Genomic DNA, 19512 nt, shown 5'->3' on the forward strand with positions numbered 1-19512 from the left:
CCATCATGCCAGTGCTCTTTCCCCTCCCCTGCAGCCCCCTGCACTCACTGCCTCCTGCTCACACAGAGTGTCCTGGTGCTCCTCAGCACTGGCAAGCTCCTCAACATGTGTCAGTGTGAAACTTGGTGCAAGGGGTAGAAGAAAACAGAAGGGGAAGAAGCCCAGTGGTGCTGCCTCCCTTTGGGGAGTCCAAAGGGAAAACAACAGTCAGCTGGATGCAGGATGTTAGGGCCAGCAAAGAGCCTCTCCTTCAATGCTGCAATTTTAATAGCATGTGGTGGGTTTTTTTTAATTTTTATTATTATTTGCCTCTCTATGATGACCAAACACCAAGCTCTGCTGTCACACTCCCTTTGGCAGCACTTCTCACCTTGGGAGAAGGTGCAGGACACCTCTCCACAGCCGTGTAAGTGGAGCAGCTCAGCCAAACTCTGGTCACATACAGAGCCTGTACCTCCCTGCACTTCCCAACAGATTCACAAGGACCCATGTGTACAGCAGGAATATAGCCAGGCAAAGGAGGAGTAACACCAGTTGCTCCCTGCCCACATAACCAGGGCCAGTAAAAATAAAAGCTCAGCTCCCATTACTGCCTGTTGGCCATGGACAAAGGATGAACAGGGACAAATCTGTGTGTGATGCATCAGGCAAAGAAATGTCCTGCCAGCAGTGTGGAGGGGAAAGACAACAGTTTTGTGGCATCTTATTTAATTTATTCCAACTTTATGTAGCTCGGCTTTCTTAAAAGGGAAGAAGTCAAACAAATAAGAAAACTTCCCTATTCCTAAACAAAACAAAGTACAAACTGCAGATGAGAGCCAGCATGTGCAAGTTTTATATGAAAAAGCAGAACACCCTCAGATGTTAACAGAAAACAGCATCATTTTTACAGTCACTTGGTTTTGCACGGAGGTGTGTTTTCTTCTTTCATTTGCTCCCATTCATACACATCCACATGTGCCCATCCCCGACTTTCCAAAGGGGGTTCTTCCCCAGTCTCCTCCACTGCCAGGTACAGACCCCTGCAAAGGCACGAGGGCCCTAATTTAACAAAGCCCACCTGCGTCCTTCACACTTCAGATGTGAAATGTGGGTCCAAGAAGGGGGACAAGAAACAACAAACCATTTAAGAAAAGCCCAAGACATTTACTCCAGCGAGAGCGTTTTTGCAATTGCCCTAACAAGGACATTCATATTTAATAAAAAAAAAAGGAAGAAAATAATAAAACCTCCTTGCTTAGGCAATGGGGAAGTTATTTATTCTCAGCATCAGTGTGTTCTGTACAGAAAGAAATCAACAGGTGAATTAACAGCAGAGACACATCTCTCCCCAGTATGTCCAGCACAAAACCTCTCAGAGCACCTGGAATCACTTGGATTTCATCTATACAAATGTGTATGTGGGCAGAGGAGTGTGAGAGTGTATGAGTGTGTGTGTGTTTGTATGTGTGTGTGTGAGTGAGGGCCTTTACAAAGCAAGATATATATTGTAATTTACTTACAAAAAGAAAAAGTTATGTGCTGAATAACAGATGCTCACTTCAGTCCCAAGCAAAAATGGAGGGACAAGGGCAGCTGCTTGGGAACGCAGGTTTTAGATGTTTTGTTTTGTTTTGTTTTTTCCTATCTAGAAATAAAGAAAAAATGAATGAGATAAAGAGAGACATTTCCTGGCTTGTTATCCTAAATCTACACACGCATCCTTCCACCCAGCCTCGGCAAGTTCATTTTAGCTCCCTCGGCATAAGCTGATCCTAAGAAATACTGTGCAAAAGCCCTTCAAATCCCTTGGAAAAACAAGCACTTAGCTTTGCTATCACCCAAAGACCCCATGCTCCCACACCAGTGGCTAAAGCTGGGCCCCTGTGGAGTTGTCTGTGCCCCAGCACAAGCAAAGGAAGCACCCAAGAGTGTTGTTAGGGGACAAGGTGGCAGCTGTCTCATCTTTAGCCCTTTCCCTCACTGCTGCTTCCTTGGGGAACACATCCCAACTATGGTGATACATTCAAGCTGGGAATCCAGGGTCTTTCTTCTTTTCCTACCTCCCACACCACATCCCATGCCAGGACTGATGGCCGGCCTGGGGCACAAGAGACTGACTGGCAGGACACAAGAGGCAGGTGACAGTATTTACAGTCTTTGGTCTTGGGGAAGAGAGAAAAAGAGGGGAAAAGGCTGGGCTCTTTCAGGTTTTTTACCCTCTCCCACTCATAGCAAGGGGTTCTGTCCCCAGGGAGGGGTCAGGGAGCACATGGCACTCTGTGCTGGAGGGTGCAGAAAGATGCCACAAAGCAGCAGGGAGGGCAGGGCTGCAGGGCGAGGAGCAAAAAAGACCAGTTCTCTGGTTCATGTTGGGTGAAAGACTAAGAAAGCAGTCCCTTCTCCTTGCAAACCCCCCACCACCTTCCCCTCCCCTTATCCCTCCCCTCCCCAGGAACCAGGCAGCTGAGGAAGGAGGGCAGCACCCAGTCTCTTCCAGAGCCTAAAGAGACACGCTGAAACCCATGTAAAATCCAGCACTGGGGCCACAGTGAGCCACCTCCAGCCAGCAAGACCACATCTGTCTACAGGCTCCGCAGGGCGTGCGCTCCCCGGTCCTCCTGCTCGTGGGCTGTGTAGAACAGGTGGCACTCGGGGTCCCCGCGGATGGTGGGCGCACCCTGGATCACCTTCCCATGGATGGGGTCCACGCACCAGCACTCGCCACGCTGCCCATTCACCGACATCTTGCACTGCAGGGAGAGGGACAGGACACATGTCAGAGTCAAGAGAAGGACAGGACAAACCACTTCCCAGGTCACCCAGCCCAAAGCCCCGGCACTGGCAGAGCTGGGGTTTCTCTGGTGATCTGGCACTAGTTTAGATTCAGGCAAAATCCATGGGATGCTGTACTCAAACCCCCCAGGGCCTGTGCTGCACCAGCAGTGTTACTCCAGCAGTCCAGCATGAGGGCTGAACGTCTTTCCCCAGGGGCTGTGCCAGGGACCAAGAAGCTAATTTTAATGAACCAGAAGGACAATTGTCCCTGAAATGCATCACCCTTTGCCAACTGTGGATGAAAAGCATCCAAAGAGACAAAGATCCCTTGGGAAAGGGGGATGAAACAGACTGACAGAGGATCTGTGTAAGATTCTTCTCACCTGCAGATTAGGCTAAACAAACATCAGATCAAGGTCCCCACAGCCAGACCAAACAGAGATTCACTTATCCCAGAACAGAGGCAGGGACCATGGTGCATCTGGACCTGGCCTCTGTCCTCCCAGTCTTGTTAGAGAAAAGTTTCTTGTCTAATAGTTATCCTCCTCTTGCCTTGCAGTGCTGCAGGCACTTTGACCCTGATGTTCATCCCTCCAGCTCCAGCAGATACATTTCTGAACAGGTTGTAGTGGGAGATGCAGAGGTTACTCCAAGCAGGCCAGTGCAGGCTGACTTGTTCCTCAGGCACAAGGAGCAGCAGAGGCTATTTTTCCTTCTGTAGCACACAAAGCATCACCTACAGTGTCCAGGCTCATTCCCCAGACGTGGCTCATCTTACAGGCAATCTGCCACCTCTGCTCCATCCAGCCCTTCCAAGTGTGCTCATGCTGGGGGATCCAGCCAGCCCATGGGGCTCTTCAGGGGTGGATGGGTGAGTGCCCAAGGGGGACAAAGACAGGAGAATGGACAGAGGGAGATTCTCTCAGAGCATCCTATTTTTTTTTTTAATGCTTCTGATGAAGGGATAGAAGTAGCCCTGAGTAGAAGGCCTAGCCACGAAAAGAGGATGGATCCCCTCCAAAGGCTCAGCTATAAGGAATCCTCATATGCAGGTACTATTCACAGATTACTTCAGTCAACCCTGCACCAGCTGTTGCTCCTGCTGTTTTTCCCAGCAGTTTTTTTCCCATTCCTCAGCCACTGACACCTGGTGGTTTAGCATGAATGAAGCCAGAAAGTCAGAATTCAGACACACAAGTTTTCGGAGTTCTTGCGGGTCCCATAAATACCTTCAGAAGCATGCTGCACTCCAACCCCCACCCTGCCTGGAAGGAATCCCTCCTGGATCTGGGGGACTAGCCTTGACTTGTGGAAGAAAACCAGTGAAGTACAGTAGAAACCTTCCTGACTCCCAGAAGCACCTTCTGCTTTGTCTGCAAGACTGGTCAGTATTCAGTCCCTCTCTGCTTTTTTCCTGCAGCAGGGCCCAGACAGTACAAGATCTGGCTCAAAGTTAAAAAAAAATAGACCTGGACAGATAAGCAGCTCTTATGGGGAAAACTAAACTGATTCTCCATCTCTGGACTGCCCACGGGCCATGTGTGGATGTGCATTTAATCTCCACTTGCAAACTAGTGGCTGCAGATGTACAGGGGCGTAACTAAACCTGTCCACGCCACGTGCAGCATTTTCTATTTACCCCACATCTCACATCATGCACAGGGTATCAGCTCAGCCCTGAACTATGCATGTTCTGTGTCTGCACATGATGGGGACAGACAGTGAGCCAAGGGCTGCTGCTGGAAACACAGACAGCCCCAGAGCCCCACCTCTTACCTGTTTGAGATTGTACAAGCCATGCTTGTCACAGTTGGGGATGTGAAGGGAGTAGAGGTGCTCCAGGGGCCCTCGCTCATCTGGCAGCCGCATGGTGGAGATGCGTTCCAGGACCTGATCCAGCTCCTGCTGACAAGGGGTCTGAAAACAACCCAGAAAACAGGAAAAACAATTATTATCAGGACAATGGCACCATTCAGCATCAACACTGTGGACAATGGTAACACCAGCAGGGGTGAACACATGAGCATCCCTAAAGACACAGGTTTGCCCCAGGTCCTGCTCCAGAGTTCACCTCCAGTCACCCAAAATCAGAGTTGTGCATAGACTTGCACATCTCCCATGTAGCTGACTGGTACAAGAGCCAACATAATACCAGATCCCAAGTCCTGGATACAGGGGAGAAACCTCAGAGGGTACCATGGCTCCCACTGGTGGTGGCAAGTGACATGAAGCAGGGCTAGTCCAGATAGATCAGGAGGGTTTCCATGAGCATAACCCAGAGCACACACCTGTGATGCAGTTTTGGCCAGGAAGTACAACTCAAAAGCATGTGAGACTCCATGGGAGTGGAGAGGGAGACCTGGGAATGGGAGCACCCCAAGCCAGCCTCTGGAGGCCTCCTTCTTGCTCCACAGCAGCTCCCAGACAGGGCTTCCACCCAAGGCAGTGTGGCTGAAATATGCCTGATGTGAGGCAAACTACGTCCACACCTCTCTGCTTTTGCAGTGCGTGAGGTTTTCTTTGCAAAGGAGCGGCAGCAGTGTGTGAACTCTCAAAGCTGATGGTGCCTGCATTTTATTTCGAACTTCTGTTTTGCCAAGTCTTTGGAAGGCATGAGGACTCTTTTAAAGTTCCTTTCTGTCCCTGTGCTCCCCAGATATTAATATTCTGTATGGTTACAGGGATGTATATCGTGGACCCTTTGAGGTGGGTTTCAATCTCCATCTCCACTCCTATCCCATCCAGTTGCCTTGATCAAGCTTCCCACTAGAGGGAAGCCACGGCCAAGAACTGGATAACAGACAGGGACAGAAAAGTAGACTGGGAGGTCTTAGAGCACTCTCCCTGCTACAGGACAGTCACACAGGTCATCCTCGGGGCTTGTGGCCTTCTTTAACCTGGACTGGGGCTACCCTGCAGCAGGCAGACAGCCCTGCTTCTAGCCCCTCAAATCCCCTTGGGCCATGCCTACTTAGGGAAACAGGGTGTGAGAAAGCCAGTCCATGGGCAAAGGGCATGCCTGCACTTCTGCAGAGGTGGATGTTGAGCCAGCAGAAGCCCCCCTTCCAGAGGTAAATGGAATGAAAATAATGCCTCCTGACCACCATATCAAAGTTCATCAGATAGTGTGTTCAGGCCCAGCATCAGAGCAAAAATGTTTGCTTCTCCTCTTCTGCTTCTCCCCACTTTTTTCTTTCAATTTACTTTTTCTGTTTTTAAGACAGTTTATTGCAGGTGCCATTTAGGATTTGCATTCAGCATTTCCCAGTTAGCCCACAGCTGCCCCCCTTAGCTCCCCACAGCCCTGCCCTCTCACCCTGCCCGTCGACAGCCGTGACTTTTTGGAGTCCTCGTGGTTGTGATGGGCCTTGCTGACTTTGCCCATCTGCCGCTGCTGCTCGTTCACCTTCTCCCTCATCACTGCCAGCTCCTTCATTCCTGTCTTCATGGGCTTCCTCCCTCCAGCTCCACTCAGGATCCCCACGGTGCCATCCACGTGGTTCTCAGCAAGAATGCTCTCAGAGCGGTCATCACCATTATCTGCAGGAGACAGGGCAGACAAGGAAAGTGTCCAGCTCAGTCAGGCGCTGCCTCACATGTTCATCCTGCCCTGGATCATTTTCAGACATGGCTGGTTACCAAGCCATAAAATCTTTGCATGCAAAAATTTTAAATTGCATTATCCCTTTCATCTGGAAGGTGAGAATAGATTCTTTCATTCTGGAGTTATTACCACTCTAAAAGACAGTTCAGAGAGCAGGGGAAATCGCTGCTGGAGAAGTTCTTTCTGGCTTTTCTGTGACCTTCTAAATTACTTCCCAAGAATGCAATTTTCCCATTAGAAGTCCAGTTGGATTAGAGATGCCAAGTGTACTTCAGTTCCAGCACTTAAAACCACAGTGTTTAGTAACAATACCTTGAGTCCATCTGTCATCCCCCAGAGTATCTCCAGGAATACTTACTCAACATTCATGTGCTAAAATAAATTCTCAGCTCTGCTTTCAAAAATACCTCACCTCTGTACTGAGGCCATGTGGCCACCCTAACATCCTCTGGAGATCCTGCCATTTCAGAGATCATCATCCTTGCCGTACCATCTTTCCCATTGTCTCTCATATCCTGTGTTACTCACTTAGCTTCTACCTACTACTGCATTTGCTGACAGTGGAACAGTCACAACTCTGCCACTGGTGAATGCCACAAGATCCCAGCTAGTATAGCCATTTTAAAATCAGTTAGGGAAAATCTGGGGATTTCTCGACTTTTTCCATCTCCTCTGCTCTGTTATTTATGCATTTTCCCAATTCACCAGGAATTTGAGAGAGCAAACCTTGCCACAGCAGGACATGATGGTCACAATGCTGCAGCCACCAGTCTCTTTGGACTTTGCAGTGGCAATGAGGAGAGATCTCAATTCCTCCTGTTTGCCTCTAACACCTAGGAGGTGACAGCTGATCACTCCTTTTTGCCTGCTCTGATCTGGCTGAGAAAGCACAGTCTAATACTATAGCTAAATATAATATTAAAGCTGAGCCTGAATTAAGCAGGGACTTGAAGCAAGACCTCCAGAGGTCCCTTCCAACCCAAATTAGGATTGAACCCACATATGCACATCACTTCCCAGTGCAATAACCCAGGCCAGGCTTTGTATGTATGTCTCTGCACAAAACCTCTTCAGCAGCTCCATAGGTATTATACCAGGGGGCAGACCAGGCTGTTCTGGTGATGGTGTCTAACAGGAAGTGTCTTTCAGTATTGCCAAGGAAGAACTGTAGCCCCCAAATTCCCAGCATCAGAGCTCTCTCTAGCACCTCCAGTTTCAGCTTTCCAGCATTATGGAACTCAGGCACTTCTCTAGATGTAAAGAAATAATATCAAACTGTGCATGATGCAGGGCAAGCAGTGCTTTAGCTCACATAACAGTGCTTAATTTATAGATCTCTCCTGCTTCTCAGAGGACCAAGCATACAGAGCATTTACAGATGTTAACAGTTCCTTTTTTCAGAATCTGCATGATGCTGTTTATCCCTACTGTCAGCATAGCCCTACTGTCATGACAGAGTGAAAAAATATAATAGAAAGTGTTTTATTTCTACCACAGCTTTCTAGGCTCTTTTCAGGTATTACAACCCCAAGCTCACAAAGAAGAAACTGCGAGAAGAGTTTCGTCTGAATTCACTCAGCAAACATGCAGCTGCCTGATGCCAGGATGGCCCAGGTGGGCTGGATCAAGGAGCCATCCAGCCCAGCCTGCCATTCATGAGAGACCATCAGCAGCTGTTGGGAGCAGAAGGACCATTCCCAGTCTGTGCTGCAGACCAGCAGTAAGAGCACTTTCATGGCTGAAGACTGCATCTGATCCACAGGATTGAAAAGTCACCAAAAGACTCAACCCTCAGTGGATTTGTCCAGCATCTTTTTGAACTACTTCATGATTTCCAGAAATACTAAATGCATTTGGTCTGCAGGTTTGTAGCTGCTTAGGTAGCAACTGAAAAGCAAACATGGGGCAAAACCAATCTGGCAAAGCCCATTAGTTTCCTCAGTTCTGGTTCCAGATGAGAATTGAGACCAGGTTTGATAGCCAGATGGGCAAGCTCAAAGTCTAGGCTGCTGTCTGGTGATTGCCATCTGGCCATCATCCTAGGAGTCAGACAAGCAATATTTTGAGCAGGAATATTCTGTTTATACACCAGTCTCCCCATTAATTAGAAACACATAGTGAGAACAGAGAAGGCCATGAGGCCACCTTTAGAGAGAATCAACTACAAAAGCACCATGAAGAGATGGGCAAGGCTGAAGAGGCAAAGCTGGCTTAGGAGAGTTTCAGCCTTCTGACCTCTTTTGTGCTCCTCTCCTTGGTGCCCCCCACGTTGTCAACAACAGCAGAACAAGGGCAGCAGTAGGGCAGATTCTCAGACACACTGCAGTCCTCTGCTTCATTCAGAAAAAGAAGGTACAAACTGACAGGAAAGCAGCAAACTGGAAGTGATGTCTTCCCCCATCCATTCTCACTCCTTCCTGCCTCCAACTAAAACACATAGACATCTGCCCAAATAAGCACTGTGCTAGTAAATGCAGGCGAGCTGGTAAGCCTCTCGTCGGCTGATTCATTCACAAAACCTGCTTCTGATAATATTTTTGTTCATTTTTCTCACTTTCCAATGCTAACAAGTATCAGCCCAAAGAAAACCACTGATGGGAGTGGAGTGTGCAAGTCAATGTGCGTGAACACACCCAGGGACAGGAGAGATTGGTCTTGGCTCCCCAGGCACCATCACAGGAGCAAGACTGGATCAGCAGCCAGGAAGGTCTAGCTGCTATTGACTGTAAGCTTTCCTCTCTGAGGCCAAGTCAGCCCTGGTGAGCCATGCCTTTGACCCTGCTGCCAAGCTGGATTGGTCCACCTGGGGCTGATGGCAGAGCCCCATCACAGCTTTTCCCTCTCCCAAATCTGTGCTGCTCTTAAGAGAAACTATCTCGACTTGGAGCTTCCAGAGGTGGCTTCATCACAGAAGGGAGAGACAGAAGAGTTTGGCCCCATGTGCAGAGCACCAACATTTCTTTCAGGACAAGCTGCATGCACAGGAGAAGGCTGAGCACCAGGCGTGATGGACCACATTTGAAAGAGCAAAAGGGCTGGGGAGCAACAAGAGTGGAAAGATAAAGACTCTGGATCAGGACACCACAGAGCATGACACAAGCCAAATAACCCCTCTTACAGCTAGATAAAATGCTTCCTAATGCTGCCTAAAAGCTGCAAGTCATGCTTGTTTATTACAATCCATGAACTAATGAAGCCACCTACCGCCCTTACTAGCACGGGATGGGCAGGTATGTAATAGCCCCAAGACACAGAGCCCTAATCTGTCTGTCATCCTGACCAACGCCTTTTTGCTGACCAATTTCAATTCACACTAAATATATCTGTAAGGGAGTGGTGCCAAACTCCAAAACAATTGTTTTATAGTTCTTTCTTACGGCATGTGGAAAACATCTCCTGTGTTATTTCAGATCAAAAGGTAGAGAGCTTTGTGCAGGGTGGGACAAGTGTGGCAGGAATCTAAGCAGATAGCTGAAGTTCTCCTGAATGCTGATGCAGAGTCCATGAAACACCTCTCTACTTGCCAAGAAAACAATTTCTTTATGGCCTTTTTCAAGGAAAATTCCCATTTGCTTCAATGGGGCGAGGACTTGGCTGAGGAAAAAGCCTGTTCAAATGGCCATCAGTTATGTCTGTAGGGAGCTGCACCGTCTCGCCAACATTCTCAAAAGCAACTACCAATTTCCAGTGCTAAAGTTTTCGGGAATCTGGTTTGAGACCTCTAGCCACCTTTGCCGAGACAGCTGAGAAACAGAGGGGCTGAAAAACAACCTGTCACTTCCAGAGCTACGAGAAAAAATGTACCACACAAAAAACGGCAGCTGCCTCAGGTTAAAAATATATTTTTATCCCTTTGAAGAGCCCTGAAGCGTATCTGGGCAGCAGAACAGGATGGAGCCAGTAGCACTCACTTAGCACAGGAGAGCCAGGCTCTATCACGGGGAGCACACACCATGCCAAGGACCGCAGCCGCCCTCGCCAGTGCTGCTCCTGCTCTCTCTGCACTTGCTTTCCTTCATCAACAGCTTGCCCAGAGGGTTTCACGTGCATTTGCTTATCTGCCCAGGGTGTTTGTACAGTGTTTAAATGCTGATTAAGGTCCCAGACCCACAGAAAGTTTCACCCAAGTAGCCTTCAACACCCTGCCTGAAACCCCACTATCTGGGGGTCCCAGCTGTGTCCTGGGCTGGACAGGGCTTACATCTCCCTCCCGCAGCAATCACAGCCTCCATTGGCCAGCACTTTCCTTCTGAAGATGTCTGAGAGCTTTGCAGTTCATTAATTACCCTGAAGACAGAAAGGTGTTCATCCTAAATTGCACATGGTTCAAGAAAACCAAAAGAAAGGCACAGAAATAGTTGAGAATGCTGCCCAAAGTCATGCATGGAATATATGGGCAAATCCAGAAGCTCAAGTCCTGGCCTGGCACCATGTACAAGAGTGAGCACACTTGGGATTGCGGGAATGCAGCATCCATGAAGAGGTTTTCCACCCTGAACAAGTGTAATCTGTCTTATCTAGGTTTGGGAGGATTTTTGCATCTTTTAGCTTTTTGGGTCTGCAAGTTCTATCATTTCAACATAATTTAAATGCCTTATTGCTTGCCACTTTTTATTTTAAAGAGCAGAGCTGCCTGTCCCAGGCTGCCAAGAAGCCAGTGCTTGTCCTGTGCAGCCTGAGAGCAGACAGAGTCTTTAAGCCTGACCTTTCATACACATAACAGCCCCACTAGAAGAATTAATTGTAGGAAGGTAGGTAAGGAGCAGACAAACCCCAACCACAGCCCCAGTGACCTCTGCCTCATCAATATGCAAAGTACTTCAAGAAGAGCCCTGGGCAAAGGTGCAACAGCTCTGGTGTGTGTGTTATGACTTGGAACTCAGAAACCTCAGAAAAACTTTGCCAACAAGGATTATACTGGCATTGCGATTTCCTCACAGCAGGAGCTGCCAAGAACAAAGCCCACACCTGCGCCCAGGACCTCTGGCCCACACCCTACCCCCAAAAAGGACCCAGGGTTTGCTGATCAGCACTGCCAACCTGTAAAGCACTGAGCCGTGGCACAGCATCCATCCGCACTCAGCTGGCAGCAGAGGGAAAAGGTGGGAGCACTGGTACATGGTCTGGCCCCATCATCATCCAGCCAGTCTGGATGCAGCTGTCCAGAGGCAGATGAAACCAAAGCACCCACTCAAGTTTCACTCTTCGCTTTGCACAAAAGTGCATCTGGAAATGCCAGAGAGAGAGCATAAGCAATGGGCTGTGTAGGACAGGGAGCAATGGGAGAAGGGCACACATCAGAGAAGCAGCATCACCTGCCCTGGAACAGCATCTCTCAGAGGGCAACCATGGATGCTCAGGGGAGGGGCAGAAAAAAAGACAATTACAGAGCAATTCTTCCTCTGCTCTCCTCCTGGCCATTGGCAGCTCAGAAACCAAAGCTATTTCATCTAGCCTAGGTTTAACAGCCATTGACAGACCTAAGAGGGAAAAGCTGTGCATGACCCTTTCTGGATTCAAGTACAGGGACAGCCCCATATTGCTTGTCCCCTCTCCTCAGCCAGCAGCCTGTTCTGCTTAGCCTCATCCAGTTCTGCACAGGGAACATGTCATGTTTAAAGCTGGTGATTTGGTTCCAAACGACTTCCAGAGGTGTCTGTGCCACCCAGCCTTGCGAGGACTGGCCTGAACATCAGCATCCCAATCTCTCAGAAACACAGGCTACCATCATGGGACATGGATCACTTCAGAGCATCTCTCCATCTGCTGAAGAGTTCCCGGGACTCTCTGCCTGCCTGCACTCCCAGGGTTATTTCATCACACCAACTTGCTCAGTATCAGTGAGGAATTGCACACCACAGCCAGAAAATTCCCACATTAGTCTCCAAGAGCTCGCTTTACCTCTCTGATAAGCTGTCCACAAAACACTCACACATCTCCTAGGGCCAAAAGCCCTGAGGGCTCTGCAAACACTTTTTTTTTTTTTTTTTTTTTTGCCATGAGATGTTTTCAGCCCATCTCTACTAGCAGGGAAGGCAGGACTGGGGAGGGAACAGGGAACAGCATGTTCTGGCCAGGGGTTGCTTAGCAAGCTCCTCTCCCTATCCTGAGCAGCTGGCACTGAGGGGTGATCCAAGGGGCACCCAGTGCTTTCCTTTGACTCTGGCATTCTACAGGAAATGCTTTATGCTCCTCCAAAGTGCCAGGGACACTGACTCCGGGCAGCACAGCTTTCAGCAGCTCGCTTTGCTCTCTTTTCTCTGCCTATTCCTGGTGGCTGGAGAGCTCAACTTTCCCTCCTCCATCCACCTGGCTCCACCCAGAGCCAGAGGAAAACCTCTTACCACTGTGCAGTGCCCCGTAGCACACCTGTGCACCTCTGCACGCAAAGCCCTCCAGGACCACAGGACAAGCAATGCTGACATGAAGCTGATGTCAGATGAGGACAGAAGAGGGACCAAGATGTTCCTTCCGCCAGGCTTTACTTCAAACAGCCTTTTTTTTCTTTTTTTTAACCATGTTTGTAGACTGGTATCCCAAGGATACAGGACTTGTGCAATTACACAGCCTACCTCTGTGTTTCTGCATGTATGTTTGTATGACTGCCTGTCTCCCTATTAGATCTCCTCCCCCTCCACCTCTCAATATATCTACAAACACGTCAGCAAATGCCAACTGCATCTCAAACAGGAACACAATTCACAAAAATAGTAAGTTTCCACCATTTCATGGAAATGTGCAACTGGGCTCAAGAGAGACAAAATAGGAGGGTTTGTTTTGTTAGTTTTCTTTCCAAATTATTTTACTGAAGGGCTGTGTAGCACATTACCAGTCCACTCTGTGCAGACCCAGCAAAGCACAAACCACGGCTGGGGAAGGTCTGCTCCAGCCCTCCTTTTGCCAGCAGTGAGCCTGCATGTATTATTTGCAACATCCTGCTCTCTCCCACACCAGCTGTTCACTGTGTGCCAAGAATGGTGAGAATGTTGTTCAGGACCCTCAAAAATGCAGAATACTTCAAGTCCCTTCATTTACCAAGCTTCCACTTACAGTCCTGCTTTTCTTTCACAGCTTCTCCCAAGCATGGAGCTACTGTGCATCCCAGTGCACACCTACAGCAGAGACACTCTGGACTTAGCTACCAGCTGAGGCTGAGGAGCCAGAGGGTCTCATCTCACGGCTGATGACAGTGTTTTTGTGCAGGTACTTAACCTCAATGTGTGTGAAGGCAGCATGCTCAGGGGAAAGACCTTTAACGCGTTTGGAAGGTTTTGCTGAGTGAGGCTCTGCAAGCTCCCTGCCACCATAAAAGCATTCCCCCTTGTTAGTGAACCGTATCTCAGCCTTTTCAACACTGTTCTGCAATTAGCCCTCTGCAAAGCTCCAACCTTCCCAGCAGAACCAAATGAATTAACTTGAAAACACTTCCCAGCTTAAATTAATTGCACTGCAGCTTCCCAATTTGACATTGACCCTGTCTGTAAAATCCCCAGAGTTGTTACTACTTAGTCATTAGGGGCTTCTGCCTGAATGAAAGAAGCCATTAATCCTACCAGACCAAGTCTCTGCTCTCCTTCCCCGCTCACTCACATGCATCTGTGTGGTCTTCAGGCACCCCAAAAAGCCTGAACCAATTTCTAGTATAAGATCAGCACCTAAATCCTTGGTCCCTATGAATTTCCAGATTAAAAGTGAATCACAAAACTACCTTATTAATTTCCTGTAGGTTTAACTGCTGTGTTTGAATTACCTGTATTTCCACAATGGAAACATGGGCTCGTCTCCAACCCCAAGTCCAAATCTGTCAGGGGTTTTGCACCCCACAGTCCAGAGTATGCAAGCACAGGAGAGTTCTCCTTACCACAGCCTCCATGAGGGTGCCTGCATGTTCATTACTATCTAGGTGATCTCTGTTTGGCATTGGGCTGCTGCACCTCTCTTTCCTGCAGGAGAGCCAGATGCTGCCAGCATGACAGGAGCTGTGAATCTCAACAAGGCTGATTCCCAGGTATACACTCTGCAGCCTGCCAGGAAGGACTGATGAAGGACTTATGATCTGATGGACACAATCACAAACAAGAAGCTCTTCAAAATCACACTAAATGTTTCTGCTTCTATCACATATTTTGGGAAAAGTTATAGTATACAGGACCTTTCCAGACTATTCTCCTATTTTTAAATTATTACCTTTATAGGTGCAGGCAGCAACAAGCAAACACCATGCTAGCTGGAGACAGACTGCCAAAGATCAGTTTGAACCTGCAGAGAGATGGACTACTAGAGGAAGTATTCACATCTGTCCCTGTCTCTTGGATAGGGTTCTTGAGCCAAACACAAGACATCTTGCTTCAAGGAGAGGTGGCTGAAGGAAATTTTGTGGGTTCTTTCACATAAGCAGCTAAGGGAGATAGTCTATGAAAATGCCCTCTGCCTGTTCTGGCTCCTCAAGGATAGACAAAAGCTCACCAAAAAGATGTCCTCTGGCTCTGGAAGCCCAACTGCAATTCACTGATTTGTGAGTAACCATTTGGTGCCTGTTCACAAACCCATCAGCATCAGTGGCTGGTGGGGAAATGGCTCTGGACACAGCATGAGCAGAGGAGCCTGTGGCAGAGTACTGCACCATCTGGGAAGGCTGTGTACAGCACAGCCAGAAATCTGACCTTGGACCCTCAAAAAAGTGGAACATTCCTCAAAACTAGGAACAAAAACCACCAATCAAACAAAAAACAAAACAAAACAAAAAAAACCAAACAAAAAAAAAAACCACCACAAAGAAAGCAAAAAAACACTTAAAATGGAAAAAGGTGCTTCATCCTGCCTGTGAGAGCCATCTCTCACCTATCCCTGGTATTGCTCTGCTCCCTTCTCAGCCACATTGCCTTCTCCAGTTATTATGCACACAAATGGAATGAACTTCAGTCATTTGTATTACTAGTTTTTAAATAACATCTCACTTTTCCAAAGTCAATTTTCCAGACAGCAGCTGAGGCCAGGGCTCCCCTCACCACCCACCCAAATCTCATTGCACATTTCCTAAAAGTCTGCCTTTTTCAAAACACACTATTATTACAGTAATTTCTCCCGAACTTCTCAGAAACTCTGCCAGAGCCCAACAGCCAATACCATCAGTATCACCTTAAGGTCTGCTGGACCCACTGTCCCCATGCAGCCGCTGAGCCCTAAAGCCAACCCTGTTTGCTTTTTCTCCAGAAACCTGCCTGTTCCCCAGGCACAAAGCACAGTGCCTCCAAATAAAACCAGAGCTCTGCATTGTAGGTAGAAGAGGGAGTTATCTGCTGCAATTTAGTTGAGCCTTTTTTGCCCAGAGCATCTCCCCGCTGCCTCCAGCACTCACAGTCATTATCTTCCCTCCTCATGAGGGCTATTACTTAGTTGCTATATCCCACATTTAAGCCACAAGTTGAGCTGTTCCCAGATTGTGTTTTTTTCTCATCTGACATCCAAGCTAAGCAACACCACAATTGTTTCAGGTTATGTCAAAACACTTTGGCCATCTGTTCTTGGGGCAGTATTTCACTCAGTTTTGCAGTCACTTTGTTCAATTTCTTTAACCCTTGTTTTACCCTTCTCCCAGCTGGAGGCAGAGCTGAATTTGAACCCTTGTGTTCAAGTACTCCATGAGAAAGGACTGAACCAGGTCTTGCATGTGTATTTGTTATGCACATTTACCATTTATCTTAGTATGTGCATTTACTGAAACAAGGCAACTGCCACTGTCTAAGGATAAAATCTTCACTGACACAGCACTGCTACTGAAATAACAATGAATGCACAGTCAAGTAATGCAAGGCACCTTTAGTCAAGTAATGGAAGTCACCTCAGTGACTTCCAACCTCCAGAGCCTGCAGCATGGCCACATCCATGCCACCTGGCCTTCAGAAGGGGAAGATTCCTCCCCACAGGTGTGAGGGAAGCAGTGCCAGACAGCCTGCTCCTTCACTCTGATGATATTGCTTTAGTCTCTTGCCTTTTTTCTATAAAGGGCTGGATCTCATTTTGTTGGAAAAGACTCTCTATTTTGGGCCACCCATGAAGCTGCCCAAATTCAAACCTCGGGAGTTTGTAGACTCCTGCTGAGCAAAAGGCAGGAAGAGAGAGTCATAAAACTGTGGTAGAGGAAGGAAGAAAAGACAGGGGAACATCAGTAGCTGCATTCCCAAGGAGAATGGAGGCATTGCAAAGCTTAGGAAACAGACCACCACAGAACACAGGGACTGAGACAAACGTGATAACCCAGCTGAAGCACTGGAACAGAAGCTGGGATGCACATCAGTCAGCTTTCCATTTAAACAGCTCCAGAAAGCATTTTGTGTACAGCCTGCCAGCACACTCAGCACCAAGCACCCTGGTGTGTTTGCTTTACACCTGATCTATACAGCACCCCTTTCTTGGCCAGACGATTTGGATACCAGAGTCTTGGATTTGGATACCAAAGTCTTGGAAGAGATCCAGGCATGTGGCAAAGAGCACTTGAAAAGTGGGATCTGATGATACACTGGGTGGGATGGCCCCCAAATTAGAGAAAACCACCCCTGCCTTTGTAAACAATCCAAACAGTGAAACACTGAGCTTCTGCAAGGAAGTGCAGGGAATCCCCCCAGCTTCAAGAAGAACTGGTGTTCCCATGGAACTCATCCCAAAATGCCAAACACCATAAGCTGGCTTGTAGCATATGGATGTTTACATCCCAACTCCAAACCAGCCCTGGACATGACGCACACCTGACGTGGGTCAACCTCCCCAGCCACAGCCCAGACAGCTGCTCTGCAGCAAGTACAGCTCACACTGCACTCTGCTCATGTTGTACAGCATGCAACAGGTTTTACCTGGCCTTTATCTCTGGTATTTTGGAACCCCCAGATTTTCAAAGCAGACTGCAGCAGTCATTTAAGGGCATGTAAGTCCCCAACACAGGCTCTGGGGAAGGAGCTCACCAAGGGAGGCACCAAACCATCCCAGGAGTTCTAAGGTGGGTGGCTGTCAGTGGGCAGATTGCCCAGAGTGCTGTAACTCGCTCTGCCCTCAGATAGACCACCACAACTGGAAAGCACTGTACCCACAGCCAGCCCAGAGGAAAGGGGGCAGGAGCCAAGCAGACAGTGGGGAACAGTCCCCAGCAGCTACACACCCCCTTTCATCAGTCCCCAGAACAAAAGCACTGCTGCACTATTCCCCATCAGGAAGCAACAGGCACCAACATCAACCCCCACCACACTTGGTCCATAAAGCTCCACTTCACTGGAGCCACTGTTGCCACATCTGTTAGTGTTTTAAAGCACATACATCTGGCTTAATTGAGCACTTGACTTTATTGCTGCTTTATCTCCATTTTCTGAACAGGCCTTGGAGAAAGGGCTTTGTGAGGCTGAAGTTTGCATCTTTCTTTCTTCATTCTTCCTTTTTAAACTTTTTTCCCCACTAAATTCCCACCTGAAGCAGGAACAAAAGCTACTGTGACAGCTGCTCACAATCACTGGGGCTGCTTTTAGGAAAGTCTCCTCTCTAGACAATAAATCCCATGCTAAATATTCTGGTTTATGTGCTTCAAAGCTGCAGAATTAAACCTCACCAATCCTCCCTTCCCACTGTTTTCCCAGCAAAAAATCAGAATTAGTGGCAGAAGGTGGTGTAGTACATGTCAGGAAGAAAGAAAAAGGATCTTGCTGCCCCTGCTGTCTCTGAAACTTTGCCTCTGCCAAGTTACAACAAACAGGAAAAGCAGAGTCAAAACACAGCCCCCATGTACCCCTTCAACCACCCAGTGCAGGCTGTGCCAGTGCCAGCTACTGCTCACAAACAATCACACTGTGAGACTCCTCTGGCACATCCTTCCAGGTGGCCTGAACAACAGAAGAGCCCAGCTCAGGAAGCCTGCATTTGATGCATGCAGTGCTTGAATCCCTTCCAGAAAGCACAAGGGTCCTTCAAGCCCCCAAACTGAGGAGAGGTTACCTGAAATGCCCTTTGCCAGCTCCTATTTGCCTGTTTCCCTGTGAAACCAGAAGCCAGGCACACAGTAGCTGGGAACATAGAGGAGCACTGGCTGTAAAGTTGGCTGTTCTCCCACTCAGCCACCCCAAGTACTTTTCAGTCACTGGGAAAAGTTTTGATGCCTCCCGGGGCAAGGAGTTTGGGCACCTTTCCTTTGCTGGTCGGTGGCATTCTCACAAGGGCTCATGCCCAGCATCCTTCCACAGCTTTCAGGCCATGATGTGGGATGGGCACCATCCCAGACAGTATTTTTCTCCCTGCAGACAGAGGCTGAGACTGCTCAGCTGGCCGCCTGACTGTCACGGGGCACCAAATGCACACAAATACATTATGCTGCTTAATACTAACACAGAATGCAACCCACACAAGCAGCCTAGGAGCTCCATACCTGCTGAAATCAGGACTATTGCAGCTTCAGGATAAGTGGCTGAAGTGATGTTTCATCACACCACCACACGTCATGGCTGTGATGCAGCAATCCCCACAATCTGTTTCAGGCACCCAGAAGGAATCTCCTCAGTTACACCACCACTTGCTTTTTGTGCCCAGCAGAAATGCTCCCCACCCCTACCAGTCATCTCCCCAGTGTCCTGCCCTGACCTCAGCTCCTTGTTCTCCTGCCTGCCATGTACAAGAGAATCCCCTCTTCAGCCAGTGTCACACCTTGTGACCTCTGTGGCTTTCAACCTTTCCAATGGAAGCAGGCATCAATGTCCTGCCTGACCCCCTCCAATGAGAATAAGATATTCAAAGCACTGTCAGCTCTCCCAGTGCTGTGTTCCAGTTTGATTTCATGCTGCAGTGCTGAGTCCAGCCATCCTTTATCCCTGCTGCCTGGTATCTTTTCTCCAGTGTCTAAACACAAAAGCCACCCTTGAAGCGAGCAAAAAGCAAGGCATACTAGCAGCAGCTGAATGAGCTCCCCTGCTCCTTCCTGTCCCAGTCCAACAAGACTTCAAACCCAGGAAAAGAAATGTCTGAATAGTGAAGTGAAAGAGAGTCAAAATGTAATTAAACTCTGCACTTCCTATCCCAAACTGGCAATGGATGTTCCTGTGTGTTTGATGATTACTCAGGCACTCTTGTTTCACTAGAGAGGAAAACAGACCTGTCTTTAACAAAACAAACTTCTGGAT

The 19512-nt window shown here is 48.3% G+C and overlaps 1 protein-coding gene across 1 annotated transcript in view; it reads right to left on the bottom strand.

Moving 5' to 3' along the window:
• Nucleotides 1–812: 812 nt before the first annotated feature.
• The window catches only part of IGFBP2 (insulin like growth factor binding protein 2), a 56192-nt gene continuing 37492 nt past the window's right edge, over nucleotides 813–19512 (bottom strand). The window contains exons 2-4 of the mRNA XM_054277891.1: nucleotides 6074–6297; nucleotides 4534–4674; nucleotides 813–2732 (exon numbers count right to left, since the gene is read on the bottom strand). Coding sequence (XP_054133866.1) covers nucleotides 2565–2732; nucleotides 4534–4674; nucleotides 6074–6297 — 533 coding nt within the window. The 3' untranslated portion in view covers nucleotides 813–2564. The remainder of the gene's footprint in view (nucleotides 2733–4533; nucleotides 4675–6073; nucleotides 6298–19512) is intronic.

The sequence above is a fragment of the Melozone crissalis genome, unplaced genomic scaffold (assembly GCF_028551555.1).
Source record: "Melozone crissalis strain CALT ecotype California unplaced genomic scaffold, PUWL_Pcris_2 ptg000023l_1, whole genome shotgun sequence".
NCBI classification, from domain to species: domain Eukaryota; kingdom Metazoa; phylum Chordata; class Aves; order Passeriformes; family Passerellidae; genus Melozone; species Melozone crissalis.